General features: G+C 46.5%; 1 protein-coding gene across 5 annotated transcripts in view; it reads left to right on the top strand.

Annotated features, from left to right (window-relative positions):
- SUCO (SUN domain containing ossification factor) overlaps positions 1 to 23,214 on the top strand; it is a 1,613,753-nt gene that overhangs the window by 312,960 nt on the left and 1,277,579 nt on the right. For all 5 annotated transcript variants that reach the window (XM_069641200.1, XM_069641197.1, XM_069641195.1 and 2 more), the window contains exon 5: positions 4,743 to 4,891. In XM_069641200.1, the coding sequence (XP_069497301.1) occupies positions 4,743 to 4,891 (149 nt within the window). The remainder of the gene's footprint in view (positions 1 to 4,742; positions 4,892 to 23,214) is intronic.

Raw genomic sequence — 23,214 nt, 5'->3', positions numbered from 1 at the left:
AACTAACGGCCACTATCTACAGGGAGCCTCGCATTCTTCCAGTTAAATGGCGGAGGACGTCCGGTATTTCCGGGACCACAAAGCTTACTAGATTGATGGGTTTTTAACCATCAGCTCTGCTGCCACGTGAACTGGGGTATCCGACCCAGCCCTTTAAGAGAGGTAGCAATACTTGGAGACAGATGGAGATGCAGAATATTGCTCAAACATCAATAATCAAAACAGACTCAGGAAGTTGGCAAAGTGCGACTGTTTTAATGTCAATTATCTAAAACGGGGATTTACAACGAAAATCAACACATTCGCGCGATCTTCACACTCAATTCAAAATATGAAAAAAGCAGGTTATAAACTAAAATCATGTCGTCATTGATGTCTACCTACGTTGCAAATTACAAAAACCTATTTGGAATGGTGATAGGCTTACAAGAAACATCTAGGTATACGTTCAATACTGGTCAAGGAAGGTGATTGGGTCTCTAACATCAGGTGGGTCAAATAAGCCCGCCTCTAGTGCAGGTCACTTTGAACGTCATCAAATACATGGCCTCCCATTGGTTATACAAACTATAGGGCTCTTTATTACGTGTCCCTCTATAATTGGATGGCACCCTTGTGCTCTTCTGTAATATTCCACCTACACAAGCAGCACGCAGGCTGGCACACAGGTGCTGGTGGGCTGGTCATAGCCATAGCTTCCCACCAATTAGCCCTGGCATCTATCGGACTTGCAGCCTACTAGTCAATTAAGGCTTTGAACTCGGCCTTGGAAATGTTCTCTGTGCTGGATAATATGAGGGGTTATAGCATACTCTGTCTTCTTGGTTTTGATACAGTTCATCAGAGTGTTTATTTTCATCTGACCATGTGTCTGTAGACCATGTTTTTGAGTCTTACTGCATTTAAAATACTACTATTTGATGAACCTCTGACGTCTTCAATGTTCTCAACTCTTAAGACAGAAGGTTTGTTCTTGTCACACGTTTTTGTAATTGTTTTTACGCACATCCAGGCCCTAGGTGGCCTTGACTTCTTGGTGTTGATCTAACCAAGCCTTTCTTTGATCCTCCTCCATGGTTCAGTTTTCGATTTCTAACTGCGACACACTGAAAACGTCTTTCTGCTTTCGGAATCCAGCTCTGCTAAAGCACTTTGTGGAACCATCCATAGTCCTTACATTTCCCTGTGTATATACGTTGGCGCATCACCGCAATCTATTCACTACATAGCCAGCCTTAAAGAATACTTTGTCTACTTGCGTTGCTGCGACTGCACACTTGTAAAATGACTTGATAACTTCTTCATTATTTTTGTAGCATGAACATCTTCATTTCGAGCCCGAAATGTTGCTCATCTTTAGCACCTTTTCCTTTGCTTCTATAGAGTGCTTATGTTCACTCGTCTCGGCATCTCTTCTGGGTGCGTCAATTCTGCTCTTCATGACGTCACCAGTCTTCCCTTTTGCTCAGTTTTCCCACTTCTTCTGGGATTTCATTCAAATGGCCATCATATTGTCGTGTATGCATGTATGGCTTTCTCAATGGGAATCTTACCTCCAGGATTCTCTTTGGTACAGGTATTCTCACTGGTACTGCACGTGTCTCACATTCTGGCTCCCAACATATAAGCAACATGGGGGGAGGAGCTTTAGATGGGGGTACTTGGCTCCATCTCTACAGAGGTGCAGGACTTGTGGCACTGGGCCGTCGCCCAGGGGATGTTTCTCATTCCTTTTCACCTGGCGGTAGTCAAGAACACCATCGCCGACTCCCTCATCTGGGAGCTGCACTCTTGCCACGAGTGGGAGCTTCAGCAGAATCACGTGGACAACCTCTTCCTCGGGTGGGGCAGACCCCAGATCGATCTGTTTGTGACGGTAACAAACTCCAAATGCCAGAGATTCACCAGCAGGTTCCATCGGCCGGGGCGCATGGGGACGCGTTCTCCTTCTCGTGGGAAGGCCTGTTCCTGTACGCTCTTGCCTCTCATACTGCGAGTCATCAATCAACTCAAACGGTGCTGATGTAGGATGATCTTTGACGCCTCGGTGCGGCCGAGGCAGATTTGGTACCCTGACCTTCTCAGCCTGTCGACATCTCCTCCAGTCAAGCTGCCAGTGATCGTGGATCTGCTCGCCAGAGAAGGAGGCGCAATCCTCCATCACAACCCATGATCGGTGAACCCGAAGGCCTGGCTCCTGCAGTCTTAGAGTTCAGTGGGTATGAGCTGCCGGCGGACTGCAGGGAGGTCCTTGCCAGAAGGTCGTCAACTGTTTAGTGCTACAGGCACAGGTGGAAGCGTATCACAACGTGGTGCCGGATGCAGAATATCAACCCTGAGGTCACGGCCCTGCAGATCCTTCCGTACTTGGTGTCCTTGGCCAAGCCTGGGCTGGCGCACGCCTCCATCAAAGTGCATGTGGCGGCTATCTCCCGCTACACCAGGTCTCCGGGACGCTCTTCTCTTTGGTCACTTTGTCTAGATAAGGAGTTCCTCTAGAGACTGTTTCATTCGTCCCCACCGGTGAAGGCGCCTGCCTTGGCGTGGTAACTCAATTTTGTACTGACGAGGCTCATGGGGGCTCCCTTCGAGCCTATGCATCAAGCCCTCTCAAATTCCTTTTGTCGAAAACCACTTTTCTCGTGGCCATCACCTCTGCCAGGAGAGTAGGTGAAATCCAGGCTTTGTCCTGCAAGCGGCCTTATCTGACTTTTCACGACACATGGGTGGTGCTGCGGACGCACCCCTCCTTCGTGCTAAAGGTTCTGCCGGAATTCCACCTCAAGCCTTTGGTGTTGCCTGTGTTTTTTTCCGGCACCTTCGTCGCAGGCTGAAAGGATTTTGCACTTGCTGGATGTGGCGCGTGCTCTGAAGTTAGTGGCACACACAAAGAGTTTCTGAAAGACGTCTCAACTTTTCGTGAACTTTGGTCCTGTGAACCATGGGGAAGCTTTGTCCAAGGCTTCCGTTTCCAGGTGGCTCTTCGGCTGCTTCACACACTATCACTGGTTGGCAAACCGACCGCTGCCCGGCCGTCCGAGAGCCCATTCCACCAGAGCGATCCCTGCAACGACGTTGTTCCTTTTATGGTGTGCCCCTGCTCGACATCTGCAGGGCTGCTACATGGAGGTCTACGTCGACAGAGATTCCAGAGAGGAGTCCAGGTCGTTTAAAAAGTGCTACGCAACCTGTTCGCTTGAAGGTAAGCCTGTTCCGGAGGTAAGAGTAATTGCTTCTGTTGAGCCTTGCTACCTCCTGTGGTTGTGTATTTATGTACTGCTATGTATTCTTTATTCATGATCATATGAATCCATGGCAGACCCCATGCTGGAGAAGGAACAAGTTACTTACCTGTAAATGTTGTTCCCCAGCATGGGTCTGGCATGGATTCACATGCAAACCCTCCCGCCTGACCTTCTGCGGCTCTTCTTGGTCATACTGCCACTTTACGTGCTACCAAATCTGAAGATGGCTACCAGAGGAGGGGCTTAGGGAGAGGGCAGTCATTGGTTGGGGGCAGTAGGACCCAGAGCTTGGTGATTGATTTATAGGAGAAAGACAGTTTGTAAGTGAAAGTGAAACAATTTTTTCTTTTACTGAGGATTCCCGGCCTGACGACAGGGAATATTCATGAGCATTTGAATCCATGCCAGACCCCATGCTGGAGAACAACGGTTACAGGTAAGTAACTTGTTCCATAAGGGGTAGGGCGGGGTGGGACATAGGGAATAAATAATTTGGGAGAGGGAGTTTAGGGGACACCCCCACACCCAAATAACAAAAAGAAATGTGATATTTTTTTCTGCAAAATATTTTCGGCAATAAAGCAGCGAAAAAACAACTGGGGATGAATGAACATAGAACCGTTCCAACTTCCTGTTCCCAGAGGATTACTCATGCATTTCTCCCGCTCTAACACAGCATCATTAGCTTTGCCAAGACATGTTCCCATAACAGATATCTGTAGGGCACCCACATAAGCGATGTGTTCTTTAAACCTATTCCCGAACTGTTGTCTCCAGGCGGGATGCTTCTATTTTTAAGGACGGTCTTTGTAACTTTTTCCTTGGAATCACCTGGCATATGCAGTCACCTTTGTCCCACTAAGTTTTTGCTGTGTAATCTTCCCATTAAGTTAGGAAGGCAGGAAAGCAATCTGGGTATTAGAGTAACAAAAAGTCGCCTTTATGCAGATTCAGGTACTCTTAGTCTGTAGCTCTCACTTCTTCAGATCTGCCAATCAGTCATCCCCATGTGCCTATGCCAATGCTATCACGCTCTACTTGTCCTACAATTTTGTGGTGCTTGGGCAACTGTTTCAAGGTATATAGGTTAGTATGATACCTGGACACTTGGAGGGTTTTCATGCCTGGTTTCAGAAATCCATTTTGTTTTTCTGAATTGTGCAGATTTTTAGGGGCACTTGCCCACTAGGCCTGGACTAATGTCAGAGATTGTTAACTACACTATTGTGAATCCAGAAGAGCTACAGACAAAGTACCTGAATCCCCTTTGGAAGGTTGCTTGTTTTGTTTTTCATTCTTGCAGTTTGTCCCGCCTATTTTGTGAGATCTCTGCCTTAACTTAACATGCTTAATAAATATATATTGCACTTGGTTTGTATTTCATTTTAGCGATCTCAGTTATAGTACACCTCGTGCCAAATAAAACATGCTTGTTGAAATTCTCTATGGGACAGTCCTGTTAGTTAATTCTTAAAAAACATTTGTCATTTTGTACAGAATACAAAGACTGAGCACACCAGTATCCTTGTGGCTGATATGGAGCCTTCATTTGGCGCGGAGCAGACCGACTCAAGTATGACTGAAAGCATGGAAGAAAGCATTTCCAGTTTAACTACCTCAGGCACCTCTCCCATCGCATCGTCCGAGTAAGCCTTCTATTTTACCTTTTTGGTTTTTACACTCTGTTTGTGAATGTTTGATTGGTAGATATTTTAACGTGCCAGTATGTTGAGATGAAGGCAGTTTTCTTTCTGTCAGTCTGTTGCAATTGTTATGGGGACAGAGAGAGAAGTGAAAAGGTTAGTCAAGGAAGCAGCACAGTTGAGGAATAACGTTTAGGTGGGCTCAAATACAAAATGGGCCCATCCAATTTGTTTGAAGCCAGATTACACTGTTACTTATTTGCGAACTATGATTGGACTTATTTTACTGGTATAGTGATCTAATGGTGAACCGAGCCAGAGCTATGGTTGTGTTACTCGATGACCATGGATCATATGTTAAAATTGTAGTGCCCAACAAAACCTCTATTTCGTGGGTTCTCTTACCATCCCTTACATTCTTCAAAAAAACGAATCTCCTATTGGGTGTTGACTAAATGCAGATGTTAGTTTTCACCTTCAGTATTATTGGCGATCAGATAATCTATATACTAAAAGGACTATATTAGGCAGTGTTCTTGCTGTTTCGCATTTGTTTGTTGTGGTGTGGTCTGTTCCTGTAGATTAGGCTTGTGTGGGAATGCAATCTGCAAGGGTGAAATAGGCTGAGCTTTATGGCTTTAACTTAAAAAATGATGCAAGTAATTCTGTCTCTGAAGTGGGATCTGCTAATCGGACATCCCTTTCATAATGCACACATGACCTTGCTGTGACCATCTCCTGACATCTGCAGCTTCTACCCATGAGAGGCGATAGAGCAGGCTCAAAGGTCACATGCATTCCTGAGCACAGTTGCTAGAACACAAGGTTACAACAGACAGGTGGTTCTTAACTGTTTGCACCTTCTGGTTAGAATTCCATAAAGAGTACTCCCCCCCCCGTGCTGCATTTGTTAATATCTAAATATTAGCCATGTCTGGTTTGGACATGGTGGATACTGAAAGTACAGATTTATACAACTGCTTACATTTTATATCATTTTATTTTCAGCTTGGTGACAAAGACTGGTGTGTATTAAGCTATCTGGGCTGGGTGTACCCACAACCTCTATGGTGGGTGCTGCCCAGGAAGCTCCTTCATGCCCCTGAGAAGGTTTGTACCCTTCTTTCAGCGAATAAGAACATTTCTGGGAGGCGCCCTGGAAACCAGTGCTTCCAAGAAAGTCCAATGGCCACCTCACTCTAGGGTGCTGATTACAGGAGACCTTTTGATGTAGAAAAAGAGAAAGGGAGCAGAGTTGGAATAGCCCAGCAGTGTGCTTTAATCCAGAGAGGGATGTGGTGGATTAGACGTACGACACAGACAACTGGACATGTTTGGGGATGTAAAGACTGGAGAGGGGTATCTGTACTCCTGCTTTCTATATGGCAGAGTAGAGGCACAGAGCATCCCAGCCAAGAATCACTATTGGGTAGCGAAGGTCGAGCAATAAAGGCTTAAGCTCTCAGGAAATGATGCAGGCTGGTTCTGAAGTACAGTGTAGTCCCCAAGCACTCACAAAGGAATGTCCACACAAGTTATGTGCACAATCACAATAACACACTTTGTGCTCAAGATGATATAAATGGTAAATATATTAAATATATACAGTTTCTATGTGGTACCACAATTACTCTTTGATTCCATTAAAATGCATTAACTGTACCCAGTTCAAATGTCATACAAATCAGTAAATAATGTGAACCAACAATAGACATAGGAGGAAAGCAGGTTGGTTAAAACAATAGGCAGAATACTGGCCTGTTACCTAGACACAGTTCTGTGTGAGGATTCCCCCCCCCAAAACCTGGGCAACCTGTAAATAAAGATATAATACAAGCCCAGTCCATATATTATTTATATGAGTCTTATTTTCCTCTAAAAAGGTTCTACCACCCCAATGTCCCTGAAATAGCAGAGTCTGACGTTGGGTCGTCGACGGATCCTTCTTGAGCGGCTACCTTTAAGGCAGGAACCACGGATCGTTGAGATCCCTCGAAGAAATGATGAACAAAGATGTCGAGGCTGCAGCTTTGGTCCTGGCGGTGCTTGTCAACTATCAGTCGTGGACGTCCTGCGAAGATGAGACGTGCGGTGCACCTCGACAACGATAGTTCGTTGCCGCAAAGAGTTTATGAAGAACTTTGGCCCAGCAAGGGCATCGAGCGTCTCTGCGGTCTTTCGAGTGACGGGAAACCCACCGGCGGATGCTCCTCGGCGCGTCAGCGGCCTTGACTTTCTCCGGTGGGACAAAGCGGTCGGCGGTGCTGGCGAGAGCGTCCTTGAATTCAGTGTCTTAATCCGGTAACCCCTTTTTGGTGGCGCTGATTCGGCGCGGGCCGGTTTGGCGTGACCATTTTGGAGAATGTAACCACAATGCCAAACTCGAAGTTACTTTAATGTCCACAAGCCACATATTTCAGCACTATAACGCAATACCGTACATTAAAATAAAACTAATCTGTGGTGCCAAAAGAGCCCTGCGGCGAAACGTCCCAGCGCCGAACTGGGTGTGCCAAAATGTGCATGCCCAAATGTCTCTTGAGCCAAAGTGGCTGCGGCGAATCGGGCCACGCCGAACTGGCCGCGCCAAATCGTCCTGCCCCGGTCTTAATCAGTGGAGCGTCGCTGCTCTGGTCGTCACCAGGACAGCGTCAAGCGGTTCCCGCTCTGGTTTCGCTGCTCTGGTCGTCAGAAGGACGGCGTCAAGCGGTTCCCGCTTCTGGACAACACAGCTTCGACGAGCCTCCAGCGGTTCTAGCGAACCTGCGCTGTCCGGTGCTTCTCTTCGTTCTCATCGGCAGTCCCCGTCTCCGGTTGACAGTCTTTCGAAGGCTGACTTCAGGGCGCTTTGGCAAAGGTTAACGGTGCACGATGGTCGTTCGTAGCTCGGTAAGAGGTCTCCTAGCCAGGTCCTCTCGGATCAGTTTCTCTGCGACACAGCAGCTTTCAGATTGCGGGGAAGGTAACAGCAGTCAACATTCTTCTTCAGGCTCGGCTTTCGAGATCAAGCATCAGTTTCGACTTCAGCTTCTGAACGATTTCCATCAGTGAGAGGTCCCCAGATATACTGTTTGGTCTCTCATTCACTCTGCTGGGTCACACTCAGGCAACCAATCACCCAGAAGGGCATTCAGCAGGCAGGCAGCCAATCAGGCTCACAGTTCATTCAGGTCATTCTCCTCCCTCTCAGACACTCACAACAAGGAATGTGTATTGGGACAAGTACCCAGCCATTCAGCACTCCACACTGCATTCATACCAGTTTCGGGCATGGCTGTCTCAGTCTTTGGGCCTCATTACGAGTCAGCCGGTCCGGAAAGAACAGTGGTGGTAAATCCACCACCACCGTTCTTTCCGGACTGGCTGATTAAGAGTTCTGCAGGCGGGAGGTGTCACTCCTGCCAGGTCTGACCTGGCGGGTTTGACACCACCCGCCTGCAGGCGGATGTGGAAACACCGGCACCATGCTGTAATGGTGCCGGTGTTTCCACTTCCCCATTCCCATGGAGTCCTATCGGACTCCATGGGGATGGGGATTTACCGAATTCCGCCTCCGGAATTACCGGGTCACCGGGGTTGTAATGCCCCGGTGATTCCGGGAATCACGGAGGCGGAATGGTAATACGAGTCCGGCGGTACCCTGCCAGTTTTTCCGGCTCGGTTACCGCCGGACTCCTAATGAGGCCCTTTGTGTCACAAACCAGACACCCATAACAAGAAGTGCATATTGGTCACACACTCCATTCACCCAGGTCCCACCCCAAGGGTGTACCCACAACATACAGTCACTGGGAAGACTCAAGCCTGTCTGGCCTGGACTTCCCCACAATACCATACATGGAACTTCAACCCAACAGACAGTCGGGGGGAAGGGACAGAGTCAGGGCTTCCCATGACTTCGTGAAAAACAAGGTAACGGGCAATAGAAAGCAAGAGGCCACAGGGGCCATCTTGTCTCCCATCAGGAATCGGCTGATTCCAATGGCAGGGCCTGGGTATCCCAAAATGGAGGATACTCAGAGCACCTGTCAAATTCAGCATGGAACTGCCACCAGCCCATACACTGCTCTGTCGGCCACACAAAGGTGCTCAAAAACATACACTAGGAGTACAGGGTTGTACCCCTACCCATGGGTGCCATAAGTGTATCCCAAGGGTCTGTACACCAAACCAAAAAGAGGAAGAGCTGCAATGCCAGGAGTCTCACATGGACTTCTGGGCAGAAAATAGTACAGAACACACATGAAAAAGGACTACAGAACAAGGACAGGGATGCCCTGTCCCTCCAATGCATTTCCAGTATCACATGGGAAAACACTAAAAGTTTTATTAAAGTAGAGAGAAAGAACTCACCTAGGCATATTGCTATGGTAGATATTACCTATCCAATAAAGCAAAACGAAAGGTGCTTGTCAAGATGTACTACACAAACTGGTTCTGTCCTCTGTTAAAAAAACCAAGCTATCTATCTGACCCTACCACTTGTAAAAGAAAAACAAGTTTAAGCAATGGTTCTGCTTGCTGTTGGATGGTACATGACTGATCTTAAGCAATGTCTCTGGAAAATGCACCTCATGGTTTCCCAGGTTCTGTCACTTTCACAGTTCCAATTACTCACCAAAAGTTCTCATATGAACAAAATAGAAGTGTTCCTCTTGTCTTTCTCGGACCCGGCCTCCTTTAAGTCTCAATAAGACATAAAGTTTCTCAAGGTTTTCTCCTAACAAAAAGGGCAACTCTACTGCCCCTTCATCCAAGTCTGTGCACATTTTACAAGTTATGTTCTGTATGAAGAGCTTGGTTTGGTGTATATTTTAGCTGTTGAACTGTTCAAGAGTTTGCTTTAGCTTCGTTTCAGCCGTTGCACCTACCTGTTCCACTTGGTGCTGATTTGTATTGATATGTCCCCAGGGTTTAAGACTGGGAAATATGTGGACTACAGAGCAGTAGCCAATTGAAAACCCTCGAGGGAAGAATAGCCTCTGGAGGCTCGTCAACAACAGGATGGAAGTCTGCACAGTGGTGGACAGAAGGCAGTGCTGCAACAAGATGGAAGTTGTTGCTGGATCTGGATGAAGGAATGTAGGAATGTAGAAGTACTGGAGAGGAAACCAGGAGGAATTCCAGGCAGTAGGTAACGAAGGTCGGAGACTCAGAAGATCACCAGGCTAAGCGTTGGGACGCAAACGGCCAGACTCCCTTACTAGTTAAATAGCCAACGTTTATCAGCTGCATCCCATTTTCTGGTGCCATCTTGTGGTGGGCGTGATGTCACAGGCTGTAGCGTGTATGATGTCCTGCGGGTGAAATTTTGGGATTGGCGCAATACCAGCGTAGACCCCCTCTGCATGTTGCAGAGAGAAGTGCCACTTGTCCCAGTGAGACCAGCGCCATAGGATGGATCACTGAGGACCCATGACAGTATACCCCTCCCTAAGGGTCAAGTTGCAGGCTTCCATGGATGGCGCAGGTGAAAATGGCTAACGAGCCTCGTGGCACACACGTTGGGAATGGTCACATTGTTCATAGCCTTTCCAGTCTACTAGGTATTGCAGCCTGCCCCAGTGATACCGGGAGTCCCATATTTGTGCGGCCTCGTATTCAGGACTTTCACGAAAAACAGTTGGAGGAGTTATCAGAATAGTTTAGTTCCTTGGAAGCTAATTTGTGTCTTGCAAAAAGGTCCAGATGTTTGAACTGAGAGACATGAAAAATGGTTGAATCCGGGCAGCCCTACAGATAAGGGATGTATCAACCACTTTTACTCCCTAGAAAGGAAATGGACATGTAGGACCTTCTGCCCCTGATTTCACCCACAGAGTTATATAGATATGTTTGGAGCAATAGTGCACTTTGTCCCACAGGAAGAAACGACTATTATTAGTGCCTGATCAGAAGACGTTAACATGTATCTTTAATGTGTATGAATTACTAGGTGCAAAGGAATAATGATTACAAAAACATTTCCGTTTTCCAGTAAAAACATATTTTTACTTGCTTAAAAAAATACTCCCATTGGGAATTGGACTTACATTCTTACTCCCTAAAAAATAATTTTACTCCCTACTTAAAAAAAACAGGCAGTAAAATAGTCCCACTTCAAAATCGGATCTGGACCACTGAATCCAGGCCAAGATGCAGGGTGAAGGTAACAGGGTTGACTTGCATTTTTATGGGAAAGGGTACATAGAACCTAGGAGCCTATTTGGAAGGTAGGTAATGGGGATAACCAGACTTGATCACTAACATCAAAGGGAGAATCTTTCAGTTTTTCGTCAACTATTCTCTTCACTGCAGCATGAGTATCCTGTAACTAACGTAAGGCTTGAGCATGTCCCTCTTGGTGACAGGCGAGATGGTCATCCACAGAGGGAATACTGTAATCCGATGAAGAGTGTGTAGGGAAGATCTGGGCGTGTGTTAGGCAGAAACCTGTGCAGTTCCCTTAGGGACAACTGCAAAAGATTTAAGACTACAGGTGTTGGCAGTAAACCCACTTGGTAGCAGTCTTCACCACCCAGATTTACCTGGTAGCTGTGGCTGAGCAGTCAGACTTCCCTCAAGAAGAGTTAGGCAGTATGCAAAGTATACACAATAGGCACTCAGATACAATAATACAAGCAAACACTGACCAGAGCTTTGGTATCAAAGTATATAATTATTTATTTAAAAACACACAGTTGAAACACTTCAGCACTCTTATTGTAAAATATTCTAATCACAGTTACTATTGTAATATATACACCCCTTTTTCCTTATCAGATAAGTCACAGTAAAACACCACTTATTTTCATACAGAGGTGAGCGCTTAACTAGATTGCACTTCGATAAGTTAGTGAGAACGGGAGGGAAAAAGACAGAATATGGAAGGGTACACCACTCTAAGATTCAGGAACACTGTTAGCAAGGCAGAGAGCAAAAAGTCACTGGTGAGCAAAGTCCAAAGGCTGGGCCCACTCTTAGAGAGAGCACAGCACAAATGCGTCCAAGATCACACAGTTACACTAGGCTTAGAAAGTCTTGCAGAGGGTTCAAAAAGGGTTTAGAGAGGCTTTAAGAAAGTTTAGCCAGGGTGTCCCAGACTAACCCAGGTTCGAAAGCCGGGGGCTAAATCTACCCCGTACAGTCGGTAGCAAGGGAAGCCAGGCAGGACACGGTACCTTAAGTGGGAAGGATCCTCCAGCGGTGGCAGTTGTTCCTGGTAGTGGGTGCAAGTTGCGTCGTCGTCCAGGGGAAGAGAAGATCTCGACTTGGAGGAAAGATGAAGGTCGTTGCACTACCAGGGAAGAAACCAGCCGTGGAGTTTTCCGGTTAAAGGTGGTACCTTTGTTTCGCGGTCGTGGTAAAACGTGGTATCCCGGTTGCCGGGGTGCTTGGCACGGGCAAGGCGGCCACGAGGTACGTCGGGAAAGCGAAAAGACGACGTAACTGGTTATCCCCACCAGTCAAAGGAAGAAGACTCTCCGGCGGGAGATCTCCTCTGTCGTTGGGAAAAGTGGTGAGACAGTCCAGCAGGGCTCCACCGGTGGTGGTGTCGTGGCAGGTCGGCTCAGCTTCTCCCTCGTCGGATTCTTAGGTCCTGTGGCGACTTCTGAAGTTCCAGTCCCCAAAGCCCTGCTTTTATGCAGCAAACCCCCATTCACTCAGCCTAGCTGTCATTCAAACATGCTAAGTGGTGAGCCGGCCGGCTCACCACTTGGGCCAATCAGGATGGAGTGCGACTTGAGGTGCCTAGGCAACTCAGTCCAGGGTGCCTAAATTCCCCTCCACCCCTCCTAAGTACGCCAGACAGAGTGGCACCACTTTGGAGGGCTTCTGTGGAGAAGCCAGCCAAAAAGTGGAACAAAGGGCTCGACTTGGGTTGGAGTTACAGAAGAGAACACAAACGCCATTTTAGAATCAAGTTTTGGCAAAAAATACCAACCGGAGAATTAATATTAATTAAATAAACCGGCGGTATGTTCGAGGCTACCGTAAATAATTAAATAAAGATAGTAGCCTAAAACAATGGGAAATCCCATAGGAAAATATTCTTCGTTGAATATAAAAAGTAGTATCCACTGCCACCAGCCAAAACTCGATCAGGGGGGATGGAGACGTGCCCCCTCGACTAACAGACCCTGGGGCAATCAAATTGCCCCAGCCAGTACGTCCACAATATGATGGTTTGTACTGGTCCTGTTCAGAATTTAAGACTAGTAAAGTCAATGGTGACTTTACATGCCGTGGGAGACAGTAGTCAGTCCCAGGGTATGGAGTCTATACTAGAGGGTCACTATGACACCCCTGTGTCACTGCACTGAGGGTGCTGTGTAACACACATCACAAAAACACATGAAGCCCTATGGAGTAAAAGACCCCATAGCCCATTAAACACATCTAGATTCAAAGAAACACACTCAAATCATGTCCAATAGTGAGGGTAAAAGAGTCTCACTCTTGGCAGGAGGAAAAAATAAACCCCAAAAATCCAGCAAAGCTGCTGGGGGACTCACTAGGTTAGGAAATTCTCCCTAACAGCGTGGTAAACCTAAGTGCAGTGAAAGAACTCTCCTTAAGACTAGTCTCAGTGGAGTTATTGTAAGCAAATTCTGTGGTGGGGAGTAGGTCGACCCAGTTGTTGCCTGCATTTGAAGAGAAGCAACACAGATATTGCCCCGATGTCTGGTTCAGGCGTTCGTCTGGCAATTGGTCTGAGGATGGTAGCCTGAAGAGAGTGCTCTATGTATTCGCAGGTTCTTACAGACATGGATAATCTAGAAATGTACTGGGAACTACGATCCGAAAAGATGGTATCAGATAAGCCGTGCAAAAGCAAGATGATATGCAAGACTATGTGGGCCATCTCCTCTACTGTAGGCAATTTCCTTAATGAAGATAAATGTGCTAGTTTGGGAAGTCCACCGTGACAATGCTGGTTATGCAACCATTAGAAAGGGGTAGTTGCACAACAAAGTCTGTGGAAATGTGTCACCAAGGTTGACTAGGTAAAGGATGTTGCTGTAGTTTTCCATAGGGGCAATCCCAGGTTCTTCTTGCATTGTAAACCGGTGGAACAGGAAGCCATGTATTCCTCCATATTGAAAGCCAGGTGAGGCCACCAAAAATGTCATGCAGCTATATCGAGAGTACCCTTTATTCATTCTAAAAATGCAGGCAAGGAGCTATGGCACATTCTAAGGATTTCAGACTGAAGGACTGCTGTAGGGATGAATAGGCGTTGCCCTTAAAACACAAGGCCATCACATCTGCAAGTATTAGAGTTGTAAGGATGGCATCCAAATGTCCAAGTTCCAAAGTATCTCAGGTCTGTAGAAAGGTCGTAACGGAATTGTACCAAAATGTCGCCCTCACAATAACGACGGCCGAAAATGTACCCCCCTTACACCACATATATATGTGGGGGGGTATAGAATATAATATTAATATGTGGGGTCTCCCCCGCATATATATGTGGTGTAAAGGGGTTAAAAAAGTCAGCATTTTGGGCCGTCGCAATAATCACCTAGATCCGTCATAACGGCAAAGCAAACGTGGCATATGGAGAAAGATCGTATGGCCTGGATTTTCTGTAGGACCTTTTCGTGACAAGAAATCAGTAACCACATTCTTGGTTGCAGGGATCTGAGTTGAGGTAATTGTGTACTGAGCATAGAAATATGACCACAAACCTTAACAGCTGTTATTACACTCAAAGTTCTTTAGAACCTGGAGGCCGGTAAGATAGCTCAGAAGGTTGAGCGCTCGCTGCTGCGATCTGAGCATGATCTGCAGGTCGCATGTTCAAATCCCGGCCTGGCCAACTCAGGCTTTCATCCTTCCGAGGTCGATAAATGAGTACCAATTTCGGGTGGGTGATATTGTATGTGAATATGTGCTCTGTAAAGCGCTTTGGATTAAGGCGCTATATAAATAACACATCATTATCATTATATTTCTACTGGGAATCCAGCCCCTAACAGATGTCGCACTTAATAAACACCTGTTAATCGTTAATAGTTATTTTCCCAGAACAGAATAGTTTAGTTCATTGGAAGTGAGTGTTCCTGTTCCCTGCTGGAAGGTGACAACCCTTCTCAGGGGGTATCAAAGAGAGATTTCTGGCTAGCAGCCTACGTGGTGGTTGTGGGTACATCCATGCCAGCCAGCTGAAGACCCATCAGACCCTGTCAAGAAAGAGCCACTTGACACCAAAGAAAAGTCATCAAATACTTGAAGCATACATTTGTAGTGAAAATAATTGAAAGAAATTCGATGAAATCGTCTTCGTGCAAATCTTCTGCGATGAAATCTACCTATACCGTTAAAATCGAACATGGCTTATATTTAGATATTCACAACTGCCACCAGACGTCTGGTGTGCACAATTATATTTTGAACCAGAGGGGCATAGTTAGAAATCTGCCTCTATCTGTTGGAACTTTGTATTCCAGCAGCTGTATTCAGGAATACTCCTGGGACATTTGACCCTGCCCTACTGCCACTGCAGGGGACTTCGGGAGATGGTCATATTAAGGTACACGTGTGCATTATGCCTTTTTTCTTCAAACCTTTTGAAAGTGAGGTCCGATAAGTAGATGTCACTTTTAGAAACAGTTACCTGTATCATTTTATCAAAAACCAAAAAAAGCACATCCCATTTCACCCTTTTAGATGGCATTCGTCACAGTGAGAAACGCAGGTTTCTCCATTTTCTGTTTTCCTTTCCGCAGTCTTGTCAATATTATCAAAGCAAGACTGTGCGAAAAGGAATTATGGGTTGGACAATATTTTAATAGGAGACTACAATCGTTGTTAAGGGTGTTAGTCCAAATACTATGTAAAAAAAGGAGGACCACCACTGTTGGAGCTGGTGACAATAGCACAGGTTGGAGTGATGAATAAACCAGGCCTAAAAATGTGTAGTACCCATTGGCAACTCTTAGTGAGTCAAAAATGCTGTGCTCTGCTCATGTGGAAAACTGAAGAGGTGAGTGACTTTCAATAGCACTGCTTAAAGAGTGACCTGAGACACTGAAACTGTAAAAGGAGATGTATGCAAAGCGCACAATGCCTTGATTTATTTGTTCTGTCTTGTGCCATAAACCACAATAGTAATCATATAATCCCAGGACACTTTTTTATTTTTTTTTTATCAATGCTGATGTACTTTTACATTAATGGAATCTCGTGGTTCTCTGAAGCAAAGTGGCTTGTTCATAAATAAGAATATCATTGTTTCTGCCAAAGGGCAGCCTTATAACTCTAAGCTTGTCACATTATATGTGAGGCACACCTTTTTGTGAAATTAACTATGAAAGTCAGTGCTCCAGATAATATTTTGAGGTGGGAGTATTTTACGCCTGATTTTTCAAATTAGAGAGTAAATGCAATTTCAAGAGTAAAAATGAGTTTTCTCCTCTGCAAGAGAGTAAAACTTATCCAACACATACACCCAATGCATACATAAAATCAGACCCATAGACCAAAAGCGTTGTAGATCAAAGTTGTCTGGCTTGTGCAGAGCCCTTCATTCCACATGCAAATGGCAAATCCCGTCTGGGCACATACTAACAGCACATCACTCCACTTGATAATGGCATATATCCTCCCTGAACATGCTAGCTACGCATCTCCTCTTAACACATACTAACGAGTATGCCACGCACTCTGTGCACAAGGTAAAGGCACATCTACTTTCAGCATTTTCAGAGATGTGCTGTTAGCATTTGAAGAGCAAATTTGTGTCATTTGCATGTGTAAATTGCACCTTTACACTGCGCCATGCTAACAGCACATCTCTATGCATATGCTAATGGCAGACATTGTTATCACGTATTGATAGAACATGTTCTGTTTAGCAAGCCTGATATTTGTACACGTTGACAGGACATATCTCTACCCATAGTGACCTCCAATCTCTTCTCTGCGCATGCTATTGGCACATCTCTTCTCGTCTGCTAATGGTGCATCTTCTCTGCGCACATACTAGTGGGACAACTCTCTGTACATGTGATAACTGCGCGCATGTGCACAGAGATGTGCATGGTAACGACATTCCTTCTACGCACATGCTAATGGGACGTATCCTCTCTGCACATGCTAACTGCACATCACATCCTTGCACGTACTAACTGCACATCCTGTGCAGCGACGGGATGTGCAGTTAGCATGTGCAAACTCCACATCCTGTCTATGCAGATGCTAACGGCACATCTCGGCTCTGCATGCTAACGGCACATCTCGGCTCTGCATGCTAATTGCCCTTCTGTTCCATGGCACGTGCAAATGACACATCTTTACTAAGTACGTACTATGGGGACATTTCTTCTCTGTGTGCTAACATAGCATCTCCTCTGCCCTTGCTATAACAGCACATCTCCTCTCTGCCAGTCTTAACGGCAGGGTTCCCTGCTGCACAGGCTTAAACATTGCATCCAAAGAAAGTGTGCAAAGCTACTGGGTAGGAGGGTGGCCTGCACTTCCCAAGTTCCAATTACGTGACGCAGCCTTTAATGGGTGTGGCGCAGAGGGAAGACCGCAGAGGAGTCGCTTCTTTCTTACAAGAAATGCAATAATAAAGAATGACCGTTGACACAAGTTACTATCAGTGCTGGAAATTGACAGAATCTACTGGGGCCAAATGTACCCGATATTCCCCCCTCCCCTTTCCTTATTCAGCCTGTCTCGAACATGTCCTTGCCAGCCCCCATCACAATGCCCAACAGTGCTCTCCTGAAATTCTGCTCTGTTTTGCTGTAATAAACGAAGTACCATTCGAAATGGGATAATAACCATTACCACAGTGCTTAAAAGCTGAAGGAATTTGGCTAAAAGCGTTATGGAAGAACACATACTCCCTTTCGACCTGGTATTGGCATAGCCTCCGTACACATGCAGCAGCACATCTCCTCTCTGCACATGCTAACTGAGCATCTCTGTTCTGCATGCGCCAGTGGCACATGGCCTCCCTGCATGTGCTATTGGCAAATATATTCAGTTCAGGCTAATGGAACCGTTCATCCCTGCATGGGGTAATGGCCCATTCCTCGTGGTATAACCCAACAGCAAGCGCACGTCTTAGTACAGCCAGCATAACTTTATAAATTATACATTACAGAGCAGGTTTACAACAGGCAGCAGGTAAAGGAATAATTGCAGATGTGTTGGCTCCCGCCCCTTTATTTCAGCACTTTGAGGGGAGAGGTGGAGGTGGCTGGTGGCTTGTGAGAGTAAGCCGACCTACCTGACCTCTCTCCCATGGTCTGTTGTGGGGAACAACTATTGAATAGTATATTTTAAAGCGCAATATGCATAGAGGTAATAGAAGACTTTCTTGAAAGTAACAGCTTTAAAGTTTTACTGCGTTTGTTAAAGTACATTTTTCGAATGGTGTCCTCCCACGTATTCCTCATCTTGTGATAATTCGTTATCTCCAGCTTCGCTGCTTCGGAAAAAAATGTTCTCGACAGAGGGCGCTGTGCTCGAGGTCGTGGCGTCGATTGTCCCTCGACGGACTCCGTACTCTGACAACGTCACCAATGGTATAAATAGCTAGAGCCGCGCCCGTTGCTTCAGTTCCGTTTTTCCGATCGCTTCGCTATCGAGAACGGCGCAGTTCAGATTTTCTGTGAAGAAAATGTCGTCATCTTCAACTCCTTCGACACCCAGATCCCACCGGATTTGTCTCTGGTGTCTCGGTTCCAGTCACCGAACTGACGACTGCGGGTCCTGCCAGTCCATGACCGAGAAGGCCCTTAGCGAGAGGAGAGGTAAACTGCCGGTGGGGAGGGAAGCCTCTAAGAAGGCTACGCCAAAAAAACATAAGAGAATCGGATCGCCATAGACACTCCAAGAGATCATGATCTAGGAGAAAATCGAGACACTCTTCGTCATCATCCAAAAAAATGAAGAGGAGACGTAGATCTCCCTCATCTTCTTCAGGGTCGACCGAAGAATTTCGTTGTCTGACTAAATCGGATTCTCCCAGAAAATGGGAAGAATTCCGCAAAAAGATGGAAGTTTTCGAGAACGCGGCCCGACCCCCTCGAAAGAACCTCAAAAAAGCCATACCCCTAAGGTCGCTCCATTGGACGACGAAGGGAAGTCCAAGACTACCTTGGCAAAGACCAGTAGTGTCGAGGAAACTAAAAAAAACTCGAAGACGTTCAAGACTCTTCGAGAGTCGAGCACTTCTCCAGTGCCATACAAAAAACACAAGCCGTCGAAGGCTTCGATGACTTCGTCGACGCCCTCGGTGTCGATAATTTCGACACCAAAAACAACCTCGACACCAGTATCGAAGTTATCTTCGAAATCTTCGAAGACTCCTTAGCAATTTAGCAATTCCTTTGATGCGTATGGTAGAAGAAGAAAGGAGATTCACTTCATTGCCCAGATCAGATTTTTTTAAGTCTATGTCTGCAATTTATGAGGAATCTGGTTCAGAAGAAGACCAAGTTACTCCTTTTGGAGTCTCTTATGGTACGAAACAAGTTCCTGAGGAACTTATTGACCAGGAATCTAGAATGAGAGACTTGAGTGATACATTCTGCCAGTGGGGTTGATACCTCCCCAGAATTAGAGTTTGCCAGACCTGATCCTGCAGAGCACGCAGATGCTGGGTACAGGGGTCTTATGTCCAGAGTAATTGAGTATATGGGTTGGGGTAATACTTCACCCATTTTTGAACAAGATGACATGACGGATATAATTGTCAGAGGACCTCAAAAAGATCCTGTTCTCCCTTTCCACAGGGCCCTTCAAAGGACGGTGGAGAAAAACTGGGATAAACCAGAGAGTATTGCTGCTGCGGATAGCACTTTTCCAAAAAAATATAGACCAGCTGGAACGGATCCTGAATATTTGAATAAGCATCCGACTCCAGAAAGTTTGGTCATTCAGGCAGCATCTACCTCAAAGCAAACTGCTTATCCCACTATCCCTCCGGATAGGGAGGATAAAAAAGTTGATGCCTGGGTACGTAAAGTTTTTACGTCAGGCAGTATGGCACTTAAGTCAACAAATGTCACCTGTACCCTAGCCAGGTTTACCCATACCCTGTGGGACTGTATTTCGGCGGCGGCTGATCATATTCTGGAAGGTGAGGAAAGGGAAGGCTTCCTGAATATAGTCAAAGACGGGAAGGAGGCAATGGGGGAATGTCTCCAGTCTGGACTGGATACTGCTGATAGTGTCAGCAGATGCATGGCTGCAAGCGTTGTGCTATGCAGATTTCCGTGGTTGAGGAAGTCGGGGTTTGCACCAGACGTACAGACTAGACTTCTCAACATGCCCTTTGATGGCTCGACGCTGTTTGGCAGCAAGGCTGACGAAAGCCTAGAAAAACTTCAGACCTCGAAAGCGGCAGCTAAATCACTTAGCACCTCTATGCGCCAGCCTCTAAAACCCTATTCCAGCTCATCTTCCTGGAGGGGTCGTTCTTTTCGTTACTACTCTTCATCTAGTAGAGGAAGAGGACAGGCTTTTCAAAGGGGCAGAAGAAACTTCCCTCGTGGAACACGAGGAAGAGGTGCAAAATCAGCCTCAGGAGCGGCATCTGTGCCCTCAGCCACTCCTGCAGCTGCCTCCAAATCCCTCTGAGACCTTGTTGCACAAAACACCAGTGGGAGGCAGGATCTCCCAGCATCTGAAGGAATGGCAGGGCATTACCTCAGATGCTTGGGCACTGGAAACAGTAGCCCAAGGTTACTGTCTCCCCTTCCAAAAAAGGCCTCAATCATCCACCGGGAGCCAACTCCGCCAAAATTCCAGACCCGCTCCTGTTGCAGGCAATGTTAACCCTACTAGAGAAAGGTGCCATAGAACTGGTACCTGTAGCGGAGAGGAACAGGGGTTGGTACTCCCCATATTTTCTCATTCCAAAAAAGGACGGAGGACTGAGACCCATCTTGGACTTGAGAAACTTGAACAAGTTCCTCAGGAAGGACAAGTTCAAGATGGTAACTCTTTCTCAGATCCTTCAGGCTCTCCAACTCCAAGATTGGTTGGTATCATTGGACCGTCAGGATGCTTACTTTCATGTGCCAATTCATCCAAAGCGCAGGAAGTACCTGTGGTTCGCGATTGGCAATTCTCATTATCAGTTTCGAGTTCTGCCATTCGGGTTGACCTCCGCCCCGAGGGTTTTCACCAAACTCTTGGTGGTTGTGGCAGCAAGTCTCACGAGGGGAGGTATTCACATATATCCTTACCTGGACGACTGGTTGATCAGAGCAAGTTCTCCAGAACAAGCTCAAGAATATCTTTCGATCACCTGCCACTTTCTCCACAAATTGGCCTTCTCCCTCAAATTCAAGAAGTCCCACATGATACCATCCCAGAAACTCCAGTTCATCGGAGCGGTCTTGGACACTTCCTCGGGAAAAGCCTTGCCTCCCGAGTTGAGAGCTCTCCACATCCAGCAGATGGTAACAAAATTCCAGAATGCCCAGCGTCTACGGGCCTTCGATTTTCTCAGGTTGCTCGGCCTCATGGCATCCTGCATTTTCGAGAATGAGATCCCTTCAGTGGGCATTCAGAACTCAGTGGTCCCAGTTCTCAGGGAATATGTCGGATCTTCTGCAAGTCCCGAACACAGTTGCTGAAGATCTTCTATGGTGGGCTTGCAACGACAACGTTCTCAAGGGAGAATCTTTTTGGCAACCATGGCCGGAGATAACAGTAGTGACAGATGCCTCACTCACGGGCTGGGGAGCACACACCAACGATCTGACAATCAGCGGTCGTTGGTCTCCATCGGAGTCCAAACTACACATCAACCTTTTGGAGCTGAGGGCAATCAGACTAGCGCTGAAGGCCTTTCTGCCCTCTGTACAGGGAAAGAATGTCCTGATAATGACGGACAATACAGTGGCCATGCACTATCTCAACAAGAGAGGAGGTGTGGGGTCACTACCACTGTGCAGAGAGGCAATGCAGCTCTGGTTCTGGGCAATACGAGAAGGAATCTATCTTTCGGCAATTCACCTAGCCGGAGAGAAGAACACGGAGGCAGACGCTCTGAGCAGGCAGATCACAGTCTCTCACGAGTGGGAGTTGGCCCAGGAAGTCTTTCTGGAGATCTTCGCCCTTTGGGGAACCCCTCAAGTGGATCTGTTCGCCACAGTGATCAACCGGAAGTGCGATCAGTACTGCTCAAGGGAATTTCCTCAAAGAGGAGCGCTGGGAGACGCATTCGTAGTGGAGTAGGATTTTCCACTGCTGTACGCGTTTCCCCCTGTCCCCGTGATTCCTCCAGTAATCAGGAGATTGAGAAAGTTCAGGAAAACCATGATTCTAATTGCTCCGGATTGGGCCAGGAGGACGTGGTACCCAGACCTTCTAGACATGTCCATCTGCCCTCCAATATGTCTTCCGCAAAGAGAGGATCTTCTCTCGCTAGAGGAAGGTCGGGTTCTCCATCCAGAGGTCAAAACTCTCAACCTTCACGCATGGTTTCTGAGAGGTTGAGATACAAGGATTGGGATCTTCCGGATGACATAATGGAAATCTTGCTTTTTTTGGTGCAAAGACAAGGATGTGGACCCTTTTCAATGTGGCACCCCAATGGTGCTTTCTTTTCTATTACATCTAGCCAATCTGGGGCTCCAGATAGGAACAATCAAAGGATACCTTGCTGCGCTGCCTATTTTCAAGCGCACCTCGGAAGAGGTTTCATATTTCAAAATACCGTTAATCATTCAATTCTTAAAAGGGCTTACTAGCGTATACCCTCCAGTACCTTTTAATGTCCCAACTTGGGATTTAAATTTAGTACTAAAATACTTGACTTGCATACCTTTTGAGCCTCTGCACTCATGTCCATTGAGGCTTTTAACACTAAAAACTGTCCTTCTTTTGGCACTATCATCAGCCCGCAGGGTTAGTGAACTTCAGGCTCTCTCATGCAAACCACCATATACTATTTTTTATAAGGATTCGTCCTTAAAGTTAAACCTTCATTCTTACCAAAAGTAGTCTCGGACTTCCATTTGTCACAAAAAATAGTACTACCGATTTTTTATCCTCCTCATCTGGGCAAAGAAGAGGAGAGATTGCACAGACTAGATCCCAGGAGGGCTCTTAGTTTTTACATCTCAAGAATGGCTAAGTTGAGACAAGATGACCAACTATTCGTGGGTTATACTGGTCATAAACTAGGCTTATCTGTAACAAAACAGACCATACCCCGCTGGATCATCTTAGCCATAGTTGAATGCTACAGATTAGCGGGAAAAGACCCACCAGATGGGCTTCATGTCCATTCTACAAGTGGAATGGCTACTTCTACGGCTCTAAAGAGGGGAGTCCCGGCAGCAGATATTTGTGCAGCTGCAACTTGGAAG

This window comes from Ambystoma mexicanum, chromosome 1q, assembly GCF_040938575.1.
Source record: "Ambystoma mexicanum isolate Mex_15411 chromosome 1q, UKY_AmexF1_1, whole genome shotgun sequence".
Taxonomy (NCBI): domain Eukaryota; kingdom Metazoa; phylum Chordata; class Amphibia; order Caudata; family Ambystomatidae; genus Ambystoma; species Ambystoma mexicanum.
The sequence above is the reverse complement of the archived record's forward strand: the minus strand, read 5'-3'. Positions and strand labels throughout refer to the sequence as shown.